Source organism: Centrocercus urophasianus, unplaced genomic scaffold (assembly GCF_019232065.1).
Source record: "Centrocercus urophasianus isolate 14NV4802_14NV808 unplaced genomic scaffold, USGS_Curo_1.0 seq_20, whole genome shotgun sequence".
Taxonomy (NCBI): domain Eukaryota; kingdom Metazoa; phylum Chordata; class Aves; order Galliformes; family Phasianidae; genus Centrocercus; species Centrocercus urophasianus.
Window position 1 is genome coordinate 20856464 of NW_024884756.1, and position 24499 is coordinate 20880962.

Here is a 24499-nt window from a genome sequence, read left to right on the forward strand (position 1 = left end):
AAGACTTTAAGTTTAACATTTTCCTTACTGAAAATAACAGACTGCAATTGACAGTTTGAGACCGATTTTGTCACAATTCCAAATGCACATCTGTAAGTGTTAGGGTGTAAAGCCCTCTCAGTAAACCACCATAATCTAAAGTGATCTTCCTGAAAAAAATCCTGTTAAAATTGTATCACTGAGTTCAGAAACAGCTGAACTGTTTTTGTACCTGTATTGTAGTCACAGTACATTCCAACTTCATCTGAAAATGAACTCTGTCAGGAATGACTATCGGTGATGATTGCAAGGCTATTTCCAAATAGTAGAGAAGAAGAGAGGAACACATTTATGTCTGAATTCCTATTTTTGATTTTTATTTAGATTTTTCTCAGCCACACCCCTGCTTTTGTGTTATAAGCCATATTTTTCTTAGCGTTTACTGACTAAGACTCCAAACTGTTTTGAAGAATCTCTAGGAGTATAATCTGAGGGCCGTACTGTGCGAATAAAGCAGATGCATACTCATACTTGCAGACCTGCTAGCTTTTGGCATGGCGTAAAGGAACCTTAGTGTAAAAAAGAATCATGCCATGCATGTTTTCAGTGAGGAAAATGTAGCACTTTGAACACATTTACTTAGCATATGGTCGTTTGCTAAGAAGTCTTGGTTATGAGAAAAAATTTTGGTTAAATGGAAAGGATTGCTTCCCTTACTGCTAGAACAGACATTCCTTGTATTTATGGTGTTTTGCAAACAAAGGGGAAAACATTTGTATGACACAGGAAGCATAGTCTTCATGTTTTCCCTGGCATGAATGTTTTTTGAAGACATCTTCGCTCATGATCACAAAATTATTTCTAGAATGCAGGCATTAAGCACTATTTTTGCAAAAGTCTCACTTTAGTTGAGTTTTCAAGGGATTATTAAGGAGTCTTTCTAAAAGCGCATTTGAAAATCTAGGCAGGCAGAGGTACTCCCAAAGAAAGGAAGAAAGGAAGCAGAACAAAGTCATTAGTCATTAATTTTGGCAAACAGAACACGTTAATATTGGTGAACTGTTAGGGGCAAAACTACAGGATGCTACATATCTGAGACTCCAAGAAGAGTTGTAATGTCAGAGGATGTACTGGCTTATAAATTTAGTACTGCTTTATTTAGATGTGTAGATTAGTTTGGAGCATAATTTTTTTCTAAAAACTTCCTGCTCACCTCCATTTTCTGTCAGTTAATATAGCAGCTGAACAATTATAAGGCAAATTGCATTTAGGGACAATGTATATTTAAAACATTAAATATGTGACTACTCAATCTCTCTCTTTTTTTCTTCAGTAATTGACAAGCTGAATCTTCCACTTAGTCATTGTAACAATATTCTTGCTGACCTCAGTGGACTTGTTGTAGCTATACTGGTAGAAGAGAGAGGAGAATTTGGCTCAAAATGCTGTAGAAATGCCAGGCATTCAAAAAGAGTTTATTTTATTGAAAACTCAAGCCCAATATGGTTGTTTGACACTGTGTTGACAACAGATATTGCACATTTTCTGTTTTCATTGAATGATAAAGGATTTTGATAAAAGATGAGCTACTTAGGTTTTTCTACACTTAGTTTATTAGAAAATATCTATGGGAGACTGACTTCTTGGTTTAAGAAGGCACAAGGAGACTTGGAATGTTATCAATGTGTATAAATATGTGAAGGGAGGGTGCAAAGAGGATAGAGACAGACTCTTTCCAGTGACGCCGAGGCAAGAGACAGTGGGCACAAAGTCAAACACAAGAGGTTCCTCTGGAAACACATATCTACTGTATGGGTAAAACGCTGACACAGGTTGCACAGGGTGTTTGTGGAGTCTCCCACCTTGAAGATAATCAGAAGCCATCTAGATATAGCTAATGTAGTTGCAAATAACCAGCTCTTTAAGACCCTGCATGTACAGGAGGATCCAGAGGTTCTTTCTAACCTCAATTTCTTAATAATTATAGTGGCCAGCACTTCTATTATGTGAAAGAAAGATGCCAGCTTTTCATCATCAAAAAGCCTTGTCTGCATAAAATAAATAAAATTCTCATAGTACTGCAGCTTGACAACTCGGTATTTGCCAGTAACTCTTTCAATGGTAGTCATAAATAATGTTCTTGTAGTGACAGCTGTTACATCAGTTTTACACAGATTTTCATAACTGCTTTCAGTTAAATTACAAACATACAGGCAGCTCAAAGGAAGCTGTTCCTAATGGTTTCTTGGTGTTACATACTGTTCAGTTATTCGTTCTTGTTTTTATTTTCAAATCCATTAACAAACTTCATTGCAGTTAGACAAAGGAACTGGACAGAGACTGAAAAATAATTATAATGTTTTTTCAATGCAAGTCTTTATCTTTTCCTGTTCCCCCACAAGTATTTGTATGTTCCCCCATAAATATACTGACCAGTAGGAAAAAGAAAAAAGAACTTTTCTTCCATGTTAAGTGTAAATACTCATGTGCATCCCAGGCTGAAATTCTTCTCTGGGCTTTTTTTTCCTGACAGTAGTCTGTACTATCTTTCCACCACACTGAAATTATTCAACAATGTGACTCACTCAACTGACTTCAGGAGTTCAAACCAGTAGCATAAAGTAGCATCAGTTAATTGTATTTGTAATTGTATCCACAAAGTCTTGTTTCTGCAGATGAGTATCAAACCACTGTTTGTGCAAGGACTGTTAGGAGGACATGTATTAACTATCCTTCATATTTTTTAATATGTTTAGATTTGTTGTGTTATAAGGAAATCAAGCAGAACAGATATAGTTAACATAATCGTTCAATTTTCTATGCGTCACTGGAGGCACAATCTGCATTCTTTATCTATTGCTTTTTTCTTCTTTAATATCACAGCATCTATCTACACAGAACGATTTATGGGTCTTCCTGTAGAGTCCGATAATCTTGAGCACTATAAGGTGAGAATTCTTTCTTTTTCATTTGCCTTAAACATGATTCACATTTCCATAGACAAGCAGAATAGTGAAAATATAATGCTCGCATAATGGCACCCTTGTAGCAGCTAAAGCTGCTGTTCTGAAATTCATATCTCTGTAGTTACTCACAGTTTTTATATTGATCAATCTTAGGTATGATAAATTGTAGGATTCCTATTTTCTCACTGGACAAATCTGTCTGTTTTGACACTGCAAATCATTAACTTAGGAAAGAACACGTGATAGAGGTTAAAATGTTGGTGTTTACTAGGTTTTGGTCAGTAATATTCGCTATGTTATGCCAGTTTAGTTGTCTGATAATAATGTCTTCAGACTAAAAAGTCAGAACGCATTCCTCTGCAGGAACAGATTGCATTTTTGCTTTTCTTCACACTGATAGGAAATCTATAGCTTCCTCTAGCAGCACACATTCCAGCTCTCAATACAGACAAGCCTGAAATAAACCTAAAGAAGCTAGAGAAAGCATTCTATTAAGGATTTTGTACTATGATCAGAAGGCTGGATCACCTCTCTTATGAAGAAGGTCTAAGGCAGCTGGGCTTGTTCCAACTGGAGAAGAAAAAGCTTCTGGGGTGACCTTCTAGGACTTTGAAAGGAGCTTACAAGCAGAAAGGGGAAACTGACTTTTTATGTGGTCTCATAGTGATAGGAAAAGAGAGAATGACTTTAAACTAAAAAAGGGGATACTTGGGTTAGATATTAGGAAGAAATTCATTACTCGGAGGTGAGACCCTGGCACAGGTTGCTCAGGGGAGATGTGGATAGATGTTTCTATATTAATAATGTCTATTCTCTGTCCTAATCCAAATAGCAGTAGTGCTCAATACCAAACTGCCTTCATAGAGCTGCTCTATGTAGCCAGGAATTACAGTGTTCAGAAAATGACACATGGTGGGTACTGTGCTTTTTGTGAAGTGCCTATAAATGTATTTAGTTTCTATTAATCTCAGATTGCAATGAAGTTACTACTTTCTTTATTATGCCAGTCCAACTGCTTGATTGCTGTTTCACTGGGTAATTTAAGCCTTTCAGCCCCATGACTTAGTCTTTTAAATTGAAGCTGCTGAACTGTTCACTTTTCATCTCAACAGAACTCAACTGTAATGGCAAGAGCAAAGAATTTCCAAAACGTTGAGTATCTTCTCATTCATGGAACAGCAGATGGTGAGGTTTGCAAATGGTAGTACAAATAGAGAACCAGAATCACTTTGTTTGAAAGCCATTAAGCATCTTTCTGTGCCTTTGATTAGGATCAGTACTAAGATCTTTGATAGATTTCTATGCAACATAGTATTAGATGCTTGCTCGTTCTTAGTTATGTCAACTGTATTGTTTGATAACCAGTGGACACAACTTAATGCACTAGAATTTTATGCTTTGTGGTATTTACACATTTCAACAGCCAATCTTTTTTTTTTTTTTTTTTTTTTTTTTTTTTTTTTTCCTTTTTCAGATAACGTACATTTTCAGAACTCAGCACAAATTGCAAAAGCTCTGGTTAATGCACAGGTGGATTTTCAGGCAATGGTAAATAACAGACTATTTTTCAATTTTGAACAGTGGTTTACAGCTTTATCAATAAGCTTATCTGATATGTTGATGTTATTTGTTGATGTTTTTAAGAATCCAGTTCAGCAAGATCTGGCAATTTTACTGCATTTTTTATTGTTTACAAATCATTTATTCTTCAAAGGATTTGTTTGCTCTTCCCCTCAAACCTCTTTCTGTATTTTAACAGAACTTTTCTATTATCTAGTATAACGTAGAAGCTTTTAAAATGAGCCAGGGAGAAGAATGAGAGTCCAACCTCCTTTCTAAAATATAGCTAATAAACGCAAGGAAGATGAAAGAACTGGCTTCTGGGACCAAAACTGTCAGTGATTCTGGTGGATTCTGTCTTGACCTGACATGCTTGTTACAGGCAGAAGGCGAATCAAGGGAAAAAGGGAATGAGGTATCCAAGTAGTATGTCAAGGACATGAAAAAACAAATAAGTTGTCTACAAAATTTACCTGGGGAAGATGATGCAGGCAAGCAGAGAAACACATAGATGAGAGGTTAGAGGATATATATGAGAAATGAACAGAGGAAAAGTAACACTGAATTAAGTGTTAATCTGTTCTTCTGCATGTGCTTTCTCCAGACTAGTGACAAAAGTATCTATCTTTTATCAAACATATTGGCCTTCTGCTTCAGATCACTTTCCCAGGTCAATGAACACCTTGAGCATGGATCAGACACGGGTCCCCCTGTACTTGGTATTTCTGCAAGTGAATTCCACATTACCTGTTTTCACTGTTATTTAGCAAACCTGGGCCATTTGTCAAGTATCTGGAAAAGTACATGGAATACTGTCTGCAGTTTCAGTCATTACTGTTCAGCTGTAGTAGAGTTTCAGTAGTGTTAGGATAATCTGGGGAACATCTCTGACTTACTTAATGAAAGCAGAATATTTTTAGCCTAGTAAAATAAAATTCAGAAAACAATATGATTGCTGCCTATGAATACAGTGGAGGAGAAATACAGAGGAAACAAAAAGCTATTGAAGCAAAAAGACAGTTGGCACAAGATCAAGTGAAAGTAAACTACTCACAAACACATTGAGGTTGAAAATTAGAAAAAAACCTGTTTAAACAGTTAGGCTTTAGAACAGGCAGAATTCAGAGGAGCATAGCGCACCAAAAAAACCAAAAAACAAAAAAAAAAACCCAAAAAAACCCCAAGCCTGTCTACTTTTAAAATTCTGATACAACCAGCATAAAGGAATCAGATTTTACATTCCAAAGGTGCCTCTTACTCCTTAAATGAGAAGACAGAACAATTCTGCTCTTCATAGGCTCTTTGAATTAGTTGGGTTAAAAGGGATCTTAAAGCCTACCCAGTTCCAATCCCTGCCATGGGCAGGGTTGCCATCCACTAAATCAAGATGCCTAGGGCCCCATCCAACCTGGCCTTGAACATGTTCAGGGATGGGGCAACCACTGCTCCTCTAGTCAAATAGTTCCAATACCTCACCTCACCAAGTAAAGAATTTCTTCCTAACATCTAACCTTCCTAAATCACCCCAATTTCATTCAAATCCATTCCCTTCTATCCTATCCTATCAGTGCATGTAAGAAGTTCCTTATTTGAGACATGTATATTCTTCTATATGGCAATACAAAAAAATCTGGTATTTTTTAATTAATACAGAATTGAAGAGAGCATGTGTGTTTATGACTTTCTTTTTCTTTCTTTTCAGTGGTACACTGACCAGAATCATGGAATTCCTGGACTTTCCAGCAAACATCTCTACACACATATGACCCACTTCCTCAAACAATGTTTTTCTTTGTCAGAATAGGTAGGCTACTCAGAGAATGCTAAGCCATCTGGTATATCTCTGAGAGAATCCCACGATAGCAGTGCCCAGGTTGTATCATGTTCAGGTAAATTAATATCAGGATCTTTGAAGTTTATAATTTGATATTTGCATCCATTTTTGAGATTGTATATTAGCAGGTGTTATGTTAATACATGTTTTGGCACATTTAACACCTGTTTGATAGCAAAAAATAAAATCGGAATATAACACGGCATGTGCATTTATTGCCGTCTTGCTTGAACTACATTCTGCATTCCAAAGATACATGGTCCATTGCAAAGGCATACTGCTAAACGAATATAATTACATTTGTTAACTGTAACTGTAAAATGGGCAGGGACAAAGAAGTGCAAGTAACTAATTAACATCCTAACAAGAACTAGTTTCTTAAAATTTATGTATAATTCCAGTTTCTTGGAAAGAATCCAGACAGGAACATAATATTTGAAGCTGTAGTATGGATAGTTATTGAACACTCTATTCAAATTATATTCAGCTTTTTTTTAAAGTCCTTGTTGTGCAAAAACCAGTATTCAGGTTTAAATATGGAAGCAGGACATTCACAATATCTATTTTATCTCAGTGGGGTCTTTTCCTGTCTGATTTGAGAATATGTTAGACATTTCAACCTGTTTTTACTCATCACTTCAACGTTTACATTAATTTTAATGTCATTCATTGAGATTTGTGGGGAAGGAATCAAAGGAATATGCAGGCTTTTTTGTTTAGTTTCCACTTAAACTATTTTAGAGCATCCTGTAAAAAGTCTAGATAAATAATAACTGGATCACATATATTCTTTTAATTGGTAATTAAATGAGTCCAGTCGTAATGTAAGAATATGAGCAAGAAAATTGGCAGGAGATCTATTTTAGATGGTCACATGTTTAAAAAATTCTGAATTAGCCAACTGCATAAGAACTGTTGTCTGTCTAACGCAGTTTCTCAGCTTTGCTATTAGCAAGTAAGTTCAAAATAACCTGAGAAAATTGTGGAGTAGAATTCCCAGCAAGAACAAAACAAAACAAAACAAAAAATCAAGCTGCTTTCCAGCTCCAAAAGACTAGTTGTTGCTTGTGGAACAAGCACGAACAGAGTTGTGGCATTTAATTTGACCCTTGACAAAAACATGGGGTTTAGCCAAAATCATTAAAATGTAGAAGTGATTTGCTATGTAATGACTTCCTTCATTTTGTTAATGGCAATATCAAATCTGATTTTCTGCACATGAGAACATTTCTTAGACATCTTTATGTAAATGTAGTTACCAAGCTGTTTGTAATGGTTGAATTACACTTTGATAGGAACTCTTCAGAAAATACTCAATTAGTTCAGGTTTTGTTGCCAATTACATGATGTTAATGAGCGTCTTGTTAGTAATGTAATTAAAATGCAACTGCTATAATGGTTAAAGGAAAAAATTACAGCTCTAAGAAAGTTAATGTTAAGCAAATATAACATAAAGTAGGGCTAATTAGACGTTGATTATATGGTTCTATGTGCATTTGCTGTAAACACAAATACTGTCAGCAGTGTGATTATTCTACAAATAAGGAATACAATTCAGCTGAAATTACTGAGATTTTACTATCATTTTTTCTGTATTGATACAACCTCACAACAACTACTGCAATTTTTTTTATGAAAGAGAATAAAATCAGGGTCTTGCAACAGATGTTTAAAGGTTTTAGATACCTGAATAAGTCAGTAGGAACCCAGATCAAGTTTCAGACTGCAAGGTATCAAGCTCATATTAATCATTAAGTTTTCTGATTCTGCAGCTTTATACTTTATTTATATTTTTTGAAAATCCTACACGCCTTAGAAATTTGACCAGATAAACCAACCCCTTGTGGATACTATAAGTAATAATGTAATACAATGCACTGTTTACACTTTGACCATAGGTCTGTAGTCAAAAGCTTCTGGAGTTACTTGAGATAAGTGACGTATGTGAGACAGAAGGTGCCTTTTTTTTCCCAAGGGATGTACTAGCTTTTTCATCCTTTATTTGCCCGTATGTCTGTTTTACTTTGTGAGGGGAAAGGGAACGCATCTTCTAAACTGTCCACCATTTACCTGGGTTTATGGGAAGCATTTGTGGGGATAAACCATGAAAACTTTATTTTTTTTTTTAAAGTGCACCATGCTGCTGTCACTTTTGCTTTACTGTTTTTCATATTGTTATTTTATTTACTTTATAGAGTGCTATTGAACCTGAAAGCTTTTAGACTGGGCAACCATGTGTTTTGATGACCTGGGGAAAATGTTCTAGAATGCTGTGAACATCAAAAAATTTCAAGCATAAATAACATATTAAAGTAGCTTGCCTATACTAATAGCAGGTAACAATGCAATCGTTCATTAGAAACGATCCAGAGCACTTCTAACCAGCCACTGCAGAATCATATGATGATTGAAGTTGGAAGAGTCTTCTTGTCCCACCAAGACTGATTCAGTGGCTCAAGCACAGCCACCTAGAACATCTTGTTCAGGACCACGTCCAGATACCTTTTGAACATCTCCAAGGACGGAGACTCCACAATTTCTTTGAGCAACTTTGCCAGTGCTCAGTCACCTGCACAGTAAAGCTGTTGTGCCAGACAGAACACCTGTTTTCAATTTGTGCACATTGCCTCTCATCCTCGCACTGATCACAGCTGAAAAGAGCCTGGCATCATCTTCTTTACACCTCCCTTTCAGATGTTTATATATATTCCTAAGATCCATACCCCAATTCTCCTTTTCTCAAGAAAAAGTCCTTTTCCTTTCTGCTTTGCTTTCCAATCCAATCACAATCCATGTGAAGCCATCATCAAAGACACTTTCTAGGACAATTATTTGCCCCATTCCTTCTCCTTAGTCGAGCCTACAATATTTAACTACAGTTCTATAACAGAATTTCAATATAGTTCAAGGTGAAAGGGCTTGTCTTGTGGAATCAAGCTGAAGCTAAGAAAAATATATTTGAGAGTTGGCCTTACATATGAAAAACAATTATGTGTCTACATTGCAAACACAGAGTATGGTATGTAAAAGCCAACTGCAGAACGACTTACTTTAAAATTAAAAAATGGTAACTTCTCCAAATTGGTGAGAGTCCTTAAAGATCTACTTCTCACCTTAGACCATTTTAGAAGACCAATTTTCAGAAAATGTTGAGTAATCTACATTTTTTTTTCCCCTTTGAGTAAGAATCTCACACTTGAGATGTCACCTCCAACAGTGAAACTTAGTCTTCAAGTCTGTCATGTAAATGACATATACTAAACACCAAAGTTGAGGTACTGATATTTGCTCTGAATGAAGAAATTGACACAGATAGAGTTGTTTGCAAGTCTGTTTTCCCTAAAATTCCTGCATAACTTTTACAAAATACACAGCTGAAAAGCAATAGCTGCTTTGTTATAGGAGATGGACTGTACATAAACTATAGCAAATCCACTGGTTCCACTACTAATCATTCTCCGACCTCCATTTTCATCATCTTCCCCCTTACTGCTGCTTCGCGTATGAATCAATGAGCAATATTATGCAGTATCTATCAATGAACTTACGTTTCTTCGTTCTTAAACATGGAACTACATTCTTTCCTTCACATGAGATTACTACATCTGCAAAGAAGTCTGAAAATAAAGCAGCATTGGAAGACCAAGTGTAACCTCAGCCAGTCTCCAGCACATGGTTAGTGTTATACTCTTTTTACTTAGCTAACAAGTAAAAATCAGAATGCATTCAATTTTTTCTAGTTTGCCAGTCAGTTCTGATTACAAGGCACAGCTGTTTGGTTTATTTTATAGAGTCTTATGAATGGTCTATATTTAATCTGAATAATTCATAGTATTTGCTAAGAGAGCATTTGGTATTACTTTCAATTACCAATATTGTCTTCTCACAATGTAAAGTAACTAGCACATACTTGACTGGCTCTTCTGCTTGCGCAAACTGATGAAGCTCCATTGATTTCAAATGGAGCAATTCCAATTTGTTGTCAGTAGATAGTGTGGGATATTTGCATAGTTGCAATAACTCTTTCCTGTGAACATGGAGACCCTAAACTAATCTTCCTTTTCAGAAAGCAGCTTCTACACTCCAGGGTATAGCCATAGAGCTACACACAAGTATATGCATGCATTTTGTGCATGTACAGGCATGTGAGCAACATTTATGCTCCAGTTGCTTTACGTATGTCAGTTTCTACATGTATGTATTGCATCAGTTCCCAGAAGGAGAATGCAGGCCTCTTTTTGCCTCATTATCACGTAGCAAGGATAGGAAAATAAAAAGGGCTACACATTTCAGCCTCTGTAGTCATGATTGAGAAAATTAGGAGAGAATGCTTCCTGTGCAATGTAAGAAAGAAAAAGTACCGGGCGTGTAGTCAGATCCCAAGATTCAGCCTCCTCTCTCCTATACTTTAGGTATATAAAAGTACTAATAGCAAAACACATGGAAAAAGCAGTATTTTTTTTACTTTAAAAATTCAACAACTTTCTCATTCAGTAAAATGTTCAGTAAAATCTTGAATTTTTTTTTTTTTTTTTTTTTTTTTTTTTTTTTGCAAGACATTTTTGAAAAAGTGTGCAGTCCTATTCTATAAAAGGACATGCCACCTGGGCTTTTCAGTGCCAGATCTATAGGTCAACGTACATCTCATTAGAATTTTTTTCTTATTTTTCTTCTGTAATTTCATCCTAGATTCCTGGTCCAGTGAGTACAATACACAGTCTCTAACAGCAGCAATTACCTGGTGCTGAGGTGATGCTCTAGGAAACTTTGATCATCTCCAAATTTGGTGAACCAAACTAAAGAGTTTTTAGTATTTCCAAATTATACTTTAAAAACATTCAGATGTAACTTTCTTGAAGGCAGGTCATTTTCAGGTTCTATCTTTTAGTCTGATTCATCTGAAGTACTGTTGCAAGTGTGAACTATAATACAGAGGAGAGTGAGCCCTTGACTTGAGCCAAGAGGTGACATCTAACTTTTACATCTATGATGTAAAAGGAAAAAACTTTGTTCAGGATGTGTACAAATGTGCCCTTCACACATGCATGACATCTTTCTATTTCTGTTTAGTGTAGTGAACTTGTTTGCTGAGCTCTATAAATATGTATTACTCTAGATTCAGTTATGGTAACTGACGGGTGCATGGTTCTTGATGGTAGTTAATTTCTTTCCTGTACTTTATTGTATGTGTATCACTTGAAAAACATAATCAGGCAGTCATCTTTTAGATGCGAGATTGACCTGCTGAATGAGATAGCCCATGTAACAACCTGCTCAGTGAGGTGCACTGGGCTGCTGTCTCATATATTTTTTCCTGAAATCATCCTACTGTAAACAAGAAACATCTGAGACAAGAAAGTATACAAACCCAAATAAAAAGAGCCTGAATCCTGAAGAAGGTAGTATTGTTTCACATTCTGTATTCTCTGTTTAGAAACCTAAGCAGTTGAACTCAACATGCAATTATATTATCTGTGACAATCTATTTCAACAAGTGTTTCATCCTGGTGCAAAATAAAGGTCTAAACGACCCTTTTATCACCATCTGCTGTTGTATCAGCGTACTGCAGAGCCAGGGAGCATGCCTGCCTGCAGGAGATGTAAAGTTAATGAAATTCATGGGACAGAGTGCCTTCTAATATTTAGTTCTGGAATTACCACATGACATTGCAGTGTTAAATTGCAAGTAAAAATAATGTTGAGATATGAAGATGAAGTGTCACAGTGAAACTGGCTTCTCAGGAAGACAGCTAGATTTTTTGAGCTTAAGATAGTTTCCGGGTTAATATTGGCTCTGTGGGCATTATGTCTTCAATATTACACTGCCTAGGACATGGTAATTCTGGGGCTTTCTTTTCATTTCAAACCAGACTAGGTCTTTAAGTTCTTTACAGAGAGAGTGGTGAGGTGCTGGAACAGGCTGCCCAGAGAGGTTGTGGATTTTTGTGCCAAAATTAACTGATGGTCATTCTACACTGGAATACAGGCTGTTATTTATGTCCAGTGAGATGTCAGCTGTAAATCCAGACCTTTCTTCCTCCTGATCAGAACTGAAACTGAAAGTGAAGTCCTTAATATTTAATATCTCTGCTTGATGCATAGTACCCTCTATATATGATAATAATATTTTGGTTTTGGTGCACTTTTCATTTTAAAAAGAATTATTGTATGTCAGAAAATCCATAAGGGAAGCTCTGTAGGAATTCCTTGACAGAGGATATCTTGCTTGTTGCTTCACCAACAGGATAAAACACCCGTATTCCTTACTGGTGGGCTTTTTTTTCAGCTGCCAGGGACACTGACAAGATTTGTCAGTTTCTCCTACTGTTGTCACCAGATGGCTCAACGCAGTCTGTGTCAGTGCTGCCCCATCACAGATATGAGTTTTCCCCCCATCTATTAGTGAATATTTAGGACCTTGGCAATAGTTGTACAGAGCATATACAAGTATGAAACTCACACCTATATTTTTTATTATAATTATTTCCTTGTAGGGAACAGAGATGTGAGCAAAAAGGTTATCTTGTATAAGCCTGTAGACCATGGCTTGAAACCCAATTTAAATAGAAGTCTGGCATACAGATCTCTAGTGGGTATGAAATACCATTCAGTAGAGTTGGCATAATGCATGTAAGGATAATCAAGTCTTTTTTGTTGTTAAATTTGACCTGGGCTAGGCTTTGCATAGTGGGTAGTCATTGCTGTAGTTCTTCAAAATAAAAGTGCTTCTTTATGTTCATAATATAGGCATAAGTCTACCTAAAAATTAATGAAGCACTTTGGGGGAGTAATGTTGATTATTATTAATAGGATATTAAATCTGTAAATTTAGATTTGAAATTGATAGCTTCCGTTGATGCTACAAATGTCAACAGGCCCAGGATTTTGCCTAAAACTAAGTGTTTTGATTAATTCTAATGTGACAATTCAGAATTTGGAGAAACTTCTGCCTTAATCCTAAGCACCTCTAGCCAACTGTTTACCATCCTAATGCCCTTCTGTTTGATATTTACTTATTTGAACATTGCTACCTTACTCTTTTTGCAAATCCATGTTAGCACTGATGTCATAAAGTAAGCAGAATGAATGTGTGAAATTGCTTGTAAAATCATCAAATGAAATGAATAGCAAATACGATGACTTTTTTTTTTAAAGTTGGATAAGGAAACTGTCAGCAATGATGCACTCTGGTAATGCTTACTAGAGCTGAACAGTGTATATATATAAGTCCGTGCAAAAGAGGCAGCTAGGCAGATCTCAGGATCCTCAAGGCTTTCCATAGTTCCAGAAGAGAGAGTAGCAGATCTTTCTACAACTGCTACGTATCGCTTCAAAATACAAAAGGTAAGATTTATGTGAAGTACTAGTACAATTCATCTGAGAAAGCTGAATGCATTTTCTGAATTGTATTGTCCAAAGATTGCAACAGAGATGCAGGATCTTTCAAAAAACTGTTGTTTTCCTCTGTGGTTATACTACTTAATGTTTGAAATTAATGGCATCACCATTTAATTTTTTTAATCTATGGAGTTAGTTTAACAGAATTAATCCCAAAATGAACATCAATTACTAGGATTGCAGAAGCAGTTGAAACGAGGAAAGTTAAGCATGTAAAGATGCAAAACAGGCATTGTAATAATTTAAATGTGAAATACAAAACTATTGATATTTATGTTTTTATCTACTTCAGGGATAGTTAATGAACATTATTTTTAAAATATTCATTTCTTACAGCTCCCTCCTAAATATGAATCAATATAGATTAACATAGGAAAATACAAACAAAATAAATGGGTCTATATGGATATTGACTGAAAATTGTCCAAAACAGCTTGTTACCACATCACCCTACAGATTACCACTCCGTTGCCTTACTTTCAGATTAGTCCATCTCAAAAAATTGTTATTTTCATATCACTGTAGGATCTCAATGGGAAATTTTATAGCATTGAAAAAAAATAAAACCTTTGAAGTTATTTTGCTTATTGTATAAAATTTAATTCAGTTTTCTGGTCTGGACTTCCTTAGCTGGAACGATTGATTGTTTTTTACAGAAATCTCCAGAAATATTTTCATTTCTAATATTCCTCTTTTTTTTTTACTGATGTCATTCCATACTTTTTAAATTGGAAATGGATACAAATCTGACTTTTGAAAGAATTTTTTTTTTTTGAAAACTCAGTAACATTAAATTAGTATAATTTACACAGTGTGCAGTAGATAACTACAGCAAAATACGTGGGAAAACAAAAAATCAGTTTGATCAAGAAAATAATATTCATTTCATGCTTTCTGATAGCTCAAAGTGAGATCCTTTTGATATGTCTTTCATAAGCACTATGAGAAATTAGCTTTAGTTTTCCTGCATCCTAATAGTAGATTCCCTGTGTTTTTCATTTTATAATAGAATTTTTTTCTTTAAATACGTTTTCTTTAACTTTTAGAAAACAGCTGTTGCTGGTTTGGATTAGAAATGACAAGTGCTAAACTCTGAACAAACTAAACAGTTTCTAAATTTTTAGGAAAATATATTTGACAGAGGTTTAACAGCTAGTCAATGCATTTTAAAATGTTTATTCTATTGATGGCCAGGTTTCTCTTACTTGAAAATGTGATTAATTTCCAAAACTGCATTTATACAGCTTTCTTTTTATTAATCTTCTCAGAATTTGATTCTTAAAAATTTATAAACAAGTTCTATGTACATTTAAATTTAAACATATTTTTAATGCATAAAGTAGCTAGTGGGACTGCTTGTATCTAAAAGCCTTATAGAACCGAGACCCAAGAGTTCGCTCAAGATATGATTAAATCACTGTAAATCTGTTTGTCAGTTACATTGGGCTTTAAATATTTATTTTCAGGTTTTATACATCACAATAGCTTTTTTTGTCTGATATTATTATAAACAGACTGGATTAAAGATGAGGCTATTTCTTTCTCTCCGTTTCAGTGTCTTAGGTTTATGTCTAAACTTTATCATGATTTAACAGTGGTACAAGCAGTAGTAAAGTATATATCCTGTTCTAGTTTTTCAAATTAAGTATACTAGTTAGTTTGTATACCATTACACATGGGAAATTTACTTATGTATAGTGCAATACCTGGACTCTGTTTGGTGTCTGGGCTAACACATTTATAGCTGTGTCATGAGGGCATGAGGGTAGCTACACAAAAATCAAGCCGTTTTTGTGATCATAGAGAATAATCTCCCTAAGAATAAGCCAGAGCTTCTGTTGTGTCCCTGAAAGCCTATGAAATGTGAAATTATGCATTCTTTGGGACTAACATTGGATGTCAGTGTTGCACCACCAAATTACAGCTCCAACTGAAATAGCAAAAAGAGTTTGATATAATAGTTAAGATTATAATAGGACTGAATGATTACATGTCCACTCCATTATTTGTTGTTACTGCAGGTATGTTTTATGGAGATGTAGGAAACAAATCTCATATATGACAGCATTACAAAAGCATTACAAAAGAAACACATTACACACAGTGTGGGGGGGAAAAAAAGGTACAGCTCCTGATAGAGACAAAGAAATTGACTCCTTTGTTTAATATAATAAAATAAAATCCACCAGGAAGTCTTATATTCATCAATTTATTTTCCCATTTTTAATTCAGATTTAATTAAGATTTTGGATGACTAAATATTTTGATATTGGCATTGAGGTATTGAAGCAAAATAGCCTGAATTCCTCCAGGCATTGTATATTTAAATCCAGCCTATTATGACAAGGCATAGAGAATATATGTATTTTCTTTCAAATTGAATTTACACATCAAATTATCAGAGCTGGAGAAGTTTAGTGCAGATTACATTTAGCGGAAATGGTGTTTATAGCTGGGTCCTATTATACCACCTATGACTTTACTTCAGTGCATTCATCTTCCCTATTTCACTTTGTTTTTCAGACTGTAACATAAAATTCTATAGGAAGATTTCATGGATAGCAGAAGAGCTTCGTCAAATAGCCAAGTATCAGTCCAAGTTCGTGATAATGATAAAATTATTTCTAGTGACATTTTGAACATGTGAATTCAGGAATATTTACTATTCATTATTCGGTGATTTAACATTTACTCCTTGAATGAATTGTGTGTTTGAAAGCACCCAGCAACATTTCAAATCAGTTTCCTTGTTTATACAGCCATTCCACAAATTTAAGTGATCAAAACATCGGTGAACAATAAACAATACTTACGAATTTTGTAAGCAGATTTCCTTTCATTTCCTGCTTACACAAACAATGTCAGTGCTTTTCAGACTATTAAACTATCGTAGTCCGTTTTGCCAGAGTTTTGTAAGACCCAAATAAAAGCATTCATTTTATAAACACTTTGCCCCACACAGGATTATGTGTCAACTGAGCTATTAATATATTAAATAATGAAAATCATGGCACCTAATTAGAAAATTGGATTATGCTTTTTTTGCAATGGTGACAATTCAATAACAGTTTCAACTGAACTACTTACACAAGTAAGCCAGTCACTTACTCAAATAAGACACAGCTTGGCTGTAAATCACCAGTACATTTGTAAATAAAGAAATACAATGAATTACATTGTATAATCTCACAATAAAGTCAGTGAGTCTTGAAAATATTAGAGTGCTTGTGATAACAGTGTACCCATTTCTTTTGTGTGACTAAAGTCAATAGAATGACCTAAAACAGTAAGATCTATTCCTGGAAGACAGTATTTTCTTCTTCGATTTGTTAACATTAAGACAAAGTCTATAGACTAAATCTTGTGTATCCCATGAAACCCCATAGTAGAAGTAGTTAAGCAAAACAGAATATTGTGTAAAGATGCAAGAAGCAGAGCTTGGAATATCCTGCCATAAATTGTTAAGCCACTGCGAGGCTTAATTTTTTTTTCTAAGTAGTCACCTAATAATGTGCCATTTACTCAAGAGGTCTACTGTTGCAATATGTGTTATTTCGAAAAAGTAACAAAGTTAAAGGAGTGTTACTGGTCAGAAAGAACAAGGAGCTGTTGATACGACAGCTTTCCTGACAGAAATTTGCTTTACTTTGTCTCTACTAAAGGAAAGAGGAGAAGTCATATCACTGCCCTAGTTTTGCAGTAAAATGATGTTATGGAAATAGATACAATGCTTGCCATCAGCAGAACTTTAAACAAAGGACATAAGGACCTTTTACAAAGAATACATCTACTCTCAGCTCACCTTACTATCCTGAATACGGAATAAAGCTTAAAGACTAGAGCAGAAACAACATTTTTTGAATGTCTGCCCAAGGCACTTTAGACTCCATTCATTACACAGGATCTCACTTTCTTCATGTTTAGAACAGCACTGATGATGTTTTTTCCTGATGTAATTGATTCAGTGATAAGTAAATAAGATTGCATATTTCTTTGTTGCCTTATTTCTATTTTGACAGGCAATGAAAATGAAAAATATTTATTTTATTGCTGGACTCCTTTTAATGATAGTTCAAGGCAGCTGGCAAAATCCTCTTCAGGATACGGAGGAGAAATCAAGGTAAATTCTTTAGATCAAACCCCTAGAAACCCTTAGCCTGAACTTTGCTTTCTTATTCCTCAAAGCAAAGCATATCATGATTTATAGAAAGTACTTAATCTACCGTTGGGACTGGTAAAAGCTTTTAATGTTGCAAAGTGTGGCACAGTAGTTTTTGTTATTTTAAATAATAGTGCTTTTGTTTCCAATAAACCTTGTAAAATGTGCAGTATCCAAGCTACAATATTGTTTCATTTTACTAGCCTGCTAACAACCAAAAATATGCCACTTTTTTTCACTTTATAAATGATATTGCTAAAAGAAATGTTAGTACACCTGTAGAATGTACTGCAGCTATTGCCAGATAACATCTTCTAAACTTTTCTTAGATCATTCAAAGCTTCCCAATCTGAACCACTAGATGAATCCAGGCAGCTGAATGAAGTAAAGCGTCATTCACAAGGCACGTTCACCAGTGACTACAGTAAATACTTGGACAGCAGACGAGCTCAGGATTTTGTGCAATGGTTAATGAGCACTAAAAGAAATGGGTAAGAGTTTTTGGACACACTGCTCTATCCATGCTGATAAAATAGCCAAAAATATGAATGAATTCAATTTCTTTATTTCAGCTTCCTGTCACAGACCACATGTAATCCTCAAATTACTAATGTACTTAGAGAAAATTTATATAGAACTTTAATGTGTTATTAGAGATGTACATATGTACAACATTAGTAAAAACTGATTGGATAAATTAGGCATAGTGTCATTATATTATCTAATTTGTGATCTAAAATGAGACTGTATCTCTACCTTTTTGGGACAGATACTTCATTCACTGAAACAAATTTCAATATGTACAAGGTACACAAATATTGGGTAAAAATATAGCTGATGAGCCTTAATAGAATTTTCTGCCTGTGGTTGCTTTAATCCTGAAGTTTCATTTGTGAAAAGTGAGCTGAGATTAAGCTTAATCAATGAATGGTTTACAAGTGTTCTTTTGAGGCATAAGCTGGCATGGTTTTCTGAAGGTACAGTTTGTTTAAACAAAGGCTAACATGAATAATGAAGTAGCAAGTAATTCTATGCCCTGCATTCTGGAGAAGATCTGCCCACAGAATAAAAAAATCTGTTATATTAATCTTTTAAATCACTGTGGAAATCTTTAAAGTAATCATTTCTAGAGACAGTATTAATTTAAGTACATAAGACTAAAAATATTTATAATGTTCACCCATCATTCATGATTGTTTATGATAATATATAGATAATGACCAATAGAATTTTATCAGCTCATTCATGCTCTGCAATGTACTGCTAATAATGATCTAATGGTTGTGGAATTCCCCTACAGCCAACAAGGACAGGAGGACAAAGAGAATGACAAATTCCCAGACCATCTCTCAAGGTAGTCTATTTACTACAAAATTATTATTCAAAAAAAGTTGAGTTAATTTTCTGTCAAAAAAAATAAACTGATATTCTCTAAAATGTTAACAAAATCAGAGAAATACTTATAAAAAGAAATTATGCTACATCTGTTCTTTCCATGAGGAAAGAAAAAACATCCGTTTTTCATGTCTGTACATGTGTGCTTTTGCTATGTGCAATGACTTCAAAATTGCAATAGCATGAGAATAAGACATACCAGGAAAACATATCCCAAATAATAGAGGAGAGTAGTAGAGAATGAGGTTGGGAAAAAAAAAGAAAGAAAGAAAAAAAAGAAAACAAAACAATTTGGGCTGAAGGCTTAAATTTTGTTTCCTGTGATTCTAGAAGAGAGGTCGAGGGGTTGGAAATTTGAAAATAACAACAACCACAACAACAAATCTCTGTTTGCCAAATAGATAGAAATACTTAGATTTATTTTTTCTTTTGTCAGAAAATCCAGAGGATTACAATAACCCTTCTGATCTAAATGCTGTCAATATAATACTAAATCTTTCAGCTTCAGAAACAGCATATCGTTACAAAATTAAATGTTTTATCACAAATGTTTCAAACTCTAGTTAAATTCTGATAGAAAGTGCAGATGGTACAAAATTGGGAGGAATGGTGAAATCTCGGGAAGACAAAAAAATTATACAAAACACTAACGGCCCTGAAAATTTGGCAGAAATCAGCAAACTCTGAAATAGAAATTCAAGGGAACTTTCTATTTCAGGGGAAATTTCAAGGGAACACATCTATTTCTCAGTGCAGCTTGTCTTCCTAAGGGTCAGTGTGACATAATTTTGCTATAAATTAGAAAAAGAAGCAGGGGTAGGATTGGGAAGCAATTTCTTTTCTATTAAGCTAGAGTTTATCAAGTTTGAAATTTGAAATTGTTCCAAAATTATTACTTTGCTGAAAACAATGGATATTCACAAAACAATTCAAAATGATGCAGAGTAATGTCTCAAAAATATAAGTCTGAGGAGTTTGGCTGAGAAATAATGATGAGCACAGAAGGAGTAGCTTAATGGAATTTTTGGTTACTGCAGTTAGAGGTAACAAAAAGTATGTCTGTAGAATATGGTGGTCTGCTGTGCTGAGCTAATTTACCTAGCAGAAGATCTTTCCAATGCAGTTATACATGCTTTCAGTATCTTATTTTTTTACAGCTAGTTCAGTTAACACAAAACTGTACTGTGTGTAGCATATATGTTGCTTTCAGAACTGAAAAATGAAAATATCAAGATTAAAAGAGAAGCAAAGAAAAACTCTCTCTCTGATACAGAATGTTTAGTGGGAAATTTAAATTATTAAATGGTAAAAAAAAAAATAAATGATAAATAATGATGTCTGATCCTAGACTATTGCTCCTCTTTCAGCAATGCAATTTCCAAGCGTCATTCCGAATTTGAGAGACATGCTGAAGGCACCTACACCAGTGATATCACCTCTTATTTGGAAGGTCAAGCTGCCAAAGAATTCATTGCTTGGTTAGTGAATGGACGAGGAAGAAGAGAGTAAGAATCCATCCATTCCTATTATTAAATTTTGCTTTGCTTTCAAGGTTAGAAATCAAATCTTATGAAATCATGATGTATTTTTGATCATTTCTACTGTACTTCACATTTTCCTTTTGTAATAGAAGATACTGCGTGGCTGTTAGACTACCATCTTAAGTTATTAAGTTCAAGCATAGATTGAAATAAGCGTGTTCAATATACTGTTACACTCTGAAAGGTCAAATTATATTTAAGGTCAATATATCTAAAACTAAACCAGAGTTTCCTCTAATTATCACCTTTTCCTCATCATATAACATTGCTTACAGTCTCCTTAACTGTCACAGAAATGAGTCATGTTAGTGTCATCTTAAATTTCTTTCTCTTTTTCTCTGCCTCTGTAGTCAGTCATTCTCTCTGTAATATTTCCAAGATTAAATTTGTACCAATGTCACTGCCACCACAGCCGTTTTCCATGCTCTGGTGATCATTCCCAGCAGTTACTAATGTCTTCTTTTGCTCTACCTATTATCTGCAAAGTCTCCACAAATTATAGCATCAAAAATAACCATAATTTCCTACTGCTATCCCTTATTTTCCTTTTTAAAGCATCTTTATTTCTTTTGCTGTATTTCACAGTTTCCAAGACTCAGCTCCATAGTTTTGATTCAGGTACATCTTGGATTTTTTTCATTATCTTGCTCTCCATATATTCAGTGCAGATTTCTCAAACCTATTCACTTCACTTGCTCATTCGTGACTTTGTACCTTTTTCATAATAGACTTACTCTTGGAACAGCCTTAATTTCAGGCACTTTCTGTCTTATCACCATTCCAAGTCAGTGTGGTTAGAAGCTACATCATGCACATGCCACTCACTACCTTTTAACTGTTCTGTACTTTTTTGTGCCTTTAGACTGTAAGCTCTTCGGGGCAGGGATTTCAGTTCATCCCATTATTATATGTTTTGCTAGCTGTAAAGTACTATGTAAATCTCTCATATTATCTAAAAATAATAAATAACAGCAACAATAAAATATAATCTGTAAGACAAGATTGTGTGTTGTAGTCAAGGAAGACTAACTAGGTAAAAGTAAATTTTGAAAATAATGATGAAAAAACAGTGCTAAGTAAATGAGATCAAGCTATAAAGATAAAGGAAAGGCTGGTGCCACTTCCAGGTGATGTTCAGATCTGCAGCTGTTTGTTCTGTTATATTTTATTTACATGAGCAGAGATAGGTTATTTTAGTATTTACAACAAAGAGAGATTACAACTGAGTTCTGATGACCTGAGTTTAAAAACCTAGACAAGCAATTACATACATAGCAGCCTCCTACTTCCTAATATTTAGTGCTATTTGCAGTCAGACTTGAATGTAGCTTTTCCTAAAATTAGTACATTAAAAAAAACAGTTTGCCTGTCACTGATCCCAGAACACAGTGTGCCTCAATCAGCAAACCTCATTGGAACCTAGAAAAATCTTCCTTTATTTGATGGTTTAAAACAAGCTTTCTAAATAAACTACTTGGTAAACTGGCTTTCCAGTGGTCAAAAATGGATGCATCAAGATTTGCAATAGGATTCCAAATACAAAATTCTATTGTGCAACAAAAAAAGCACGTAAATTTAATACAGATACTTGAATTCAGTTATTTTATCCCCCCCCCCCAAAAGCTGCTGCTTTTACTGCTTAAATACCTATGCAACATAACTGTAAATATAAAACTAGGACTTCAAGAGTCAAATGGAAAAATCCATATGAAAATTTTACTGTAATATTTTAGTAGTGATATTTCTTTTAAAAAATGATTCTTCGTAAATCTACTGTGAGTTTTATTGACGCCTAATTTACTTGGCATAGATGGTGTTGACTTTAGTTACATTTTTGCATCTGTAGCTTTCAAAGAAAATTCATGAAAAACACAAAAGAGGAATCTAGACTAGAGGAAGTCTGAAGGAAGAGTCCCTTCTGGTGAAGGGAGAATCTGATGCTTTCTTCTGTTAAAATAATGCTTTGTAAGATGTTCTGAGAGCCGTAACATCTGGTTCAACCTTTAACCTTTTAAAATAAAAGGAAATTTTCAGTAATTAAGGACCTGTAATAAGGCCTTTTTATCACTTTTTGCTTTGGACTTACGAATTGTTTCATAACTTCTTTCCTTTGAAGTTTCCCAGAAAAAGCTTTAATGGCTGAAGAAATGGGCCGAAGACACGCAGATGGCACTTTCACAAGTGATATCAACAAAATTCTGGATGATATGGCTGCCAAAGAGTTCCTAAAATGGCTGATTAACACAAAAGTTACCCAAAGGTGCCTGAATTTTGATCATATTTATCTTAATATATTGGGTTTTTTTAAATGTATTTGTCACACACAGTGAAAATACAACTCACTTTTCTCTTAAGTAGGAATACATGTAACAGTGTTACAAACTCTACATTATAGACAGCGCTGAACAAGGGTATGTTGCTCTAAAGTGAAGTCATTCCAAAAAGCAATTTAAGAACCGCTCTTCAATTTCTTTGTATATAGGCAAACGCTGCTGGGAGAAGAGCATTTTCTATCTGAGCTCTATAAACAGGTTAATATTTGAGGGTTATTTGTTGACACTAACAAAGCATTTCAGAACTAACGCAATGTCCTCTTAAGGCATGTGTGTAGGCCAGATTTTCTAAAATATTGTGTGTCCATTGCAAAAATTTATTAACTTTGCCTTTTGACTACTAAAGGACCTCAACTCTCTAATTAAACTCAGAAATACGAAACAGAAAAAAACATGTATAGTTAAAACATGGATTTGAATAACAATTTCATATTTTTGTGTTTGTTTATGGTTAAGCACTGAAATAATTAATTTAAGAAAGTCATCTATTTGAAACCATTTAAAATCTTTTCCTTTAGGAATAGTTTTCAGTCTTTTATTAGAGAGAAGCATTAAGGAATTTGTGGAAATAATATCTGCTAATTCTTAACAAGAAAAAATATATTTCATGCATATGATGCATATGTGACAAATCTTGTGAGATTTATGTTATGTCTAATTACTTTTTTTTTTCTTTTTTCTTTTTTTTTCTCCAGAGACCTTTTGGGAGAATATCAATAAGAATGCAGGATAAAAATGGGATAAATGAAGATCTTCACTGCCTGAATTGCCAGCTACGAAGAGATTCTGAAATCTATATTGTCATTTACATTGGGTGTAACAAAGCTATGTCACCTTGCATGCCAGGAAATAATTGTAGTTTCATTTAATGTTGCCAAAGGATTATATATGGAATACCTATCATCTAAGGGATGGTTATCAAAATAGCTTTAAGATTATGGAAGTTCCACTTCTTTATATTTTCCACTTATTTGGACTGAAATAACTCCATTTATATTTACTTATGAAATTATTTTTCTAAAAATTGATTTATGCACGCAAATGATTCAATCACCAGTTATTATCTAGGGCTGGCAGCTGTAAGTGTCTGAAAAGTGAGTATCCCTGTTGAAACCTTTGTTATAAAAAGGCTAAGCTTTAAGGATATTAAATAATAGCCTTAAATAAATTTTTTCAAGCTTCTTTTCTGTTGACTTTTTGTCTGTATATCCCTTTTGTCTGTTTCCACTCAATTTTATTTTATTCTAATGTTATTGTCACTGAGATCTTTGGAACTGGCTTGTTCAGAGTGATAAAACAAAATGAGCATTTTGTCAATTTTTCTCTATTACAAT

The 24499-nt window shown here is 34.4% G+C and overlaps 2 protein-coding genes across 5 annotated transcripts in view; both read left to right on the top strand.

Moving 5' to 3' along the window:
• The window catches only part of LOC122162186 (fibroblast activation protein alpha), a 38082-nt gene extending 30176 nt beyond the window's left edge, over nucleotides 1-7906 (top strand). For 2 of the 3 annotated variants that reach the window (XM_042822318.1, XM_042822319.1), the window contains 4 exons: nucleotides 2863-2927; nucleotides 4058-4130; nucleotides 4420-4493; nucleotides 6208-7906. In XM_042822318.1, the coding sequence (XP_042678252.1) occupies nucleotides 2863-2927; nucleotides 4058-4130; nucleotides 4420-4493; nucleotides 6208-6309 (314 nt within the window). In that variant the 3' untranslated portion in view covers nucleotides 6310-7906. The remainder of the gene's footprint in view (nucleotides 1-2862; nucleotides 2928-4057; nucleotides 4131-4419; nucleotides 4494-6207) is intronic. The other variant, XM_042822320.1, reaches the window with a different exon arrangement.
• Nucleotides 7907-7999: 93 nt separating this feature from the next.
• GCG (glucagon) lies at nucleotides 8000-24347 on the top strand. Of its 2 annotated transcripts, none has more exons than XM_042822321.1 (7): nucleotides 8000-10014; nucleotides 17757-17857; nucleotides 18226-18387; nucleotides 19197-19250; nucleotides 20659-20796; nucleotides 22949-23092; nucleotides 23861-24347. In XM_042822321.1, exons 1-7 carry the CDS (start codon nucleotides 10012-10014, stop codon nucleotides 23883-23885), a joined length of 627 nt encoding a protein of 208 aa, XP_042678255.1. In that variant the 5' UTR covers nucleotides 8000-10011; the 3' UTR covers nucleotides 23886-24347. The 2 variants fall into 2 exon arrangements, with proteins under 2 accessions (XP_042678255.1, XP_042678256.1); XM_042822322.1 differs by lacking the exon at nucleotides 8000-10014 and adding an exon at nucleotides 12912-13683.
• Nucleotides 24348-24499: the final 152 nt, after the last annotated feature.

Bases quoted from the DNA above. Each gene is read 5' to 3' on its own strand.
- GCG (XM_042822321.1), top strand. The intron at 18,388-19,196 runs GTAAGAGTTTTT...ATTCCCCTACAG, and splicing joins ATGAGCACTAAAAGAAATGG to CCAACAAGGACAGGAGGACA. The intron at 20,797-22,948 runs GTAAGAATCCAT...TTTCCTTTGAAG, and splicing joins AATGGACGAGGAAGAAGAGA to TTTCCCAGAAAAAGCTTTAA.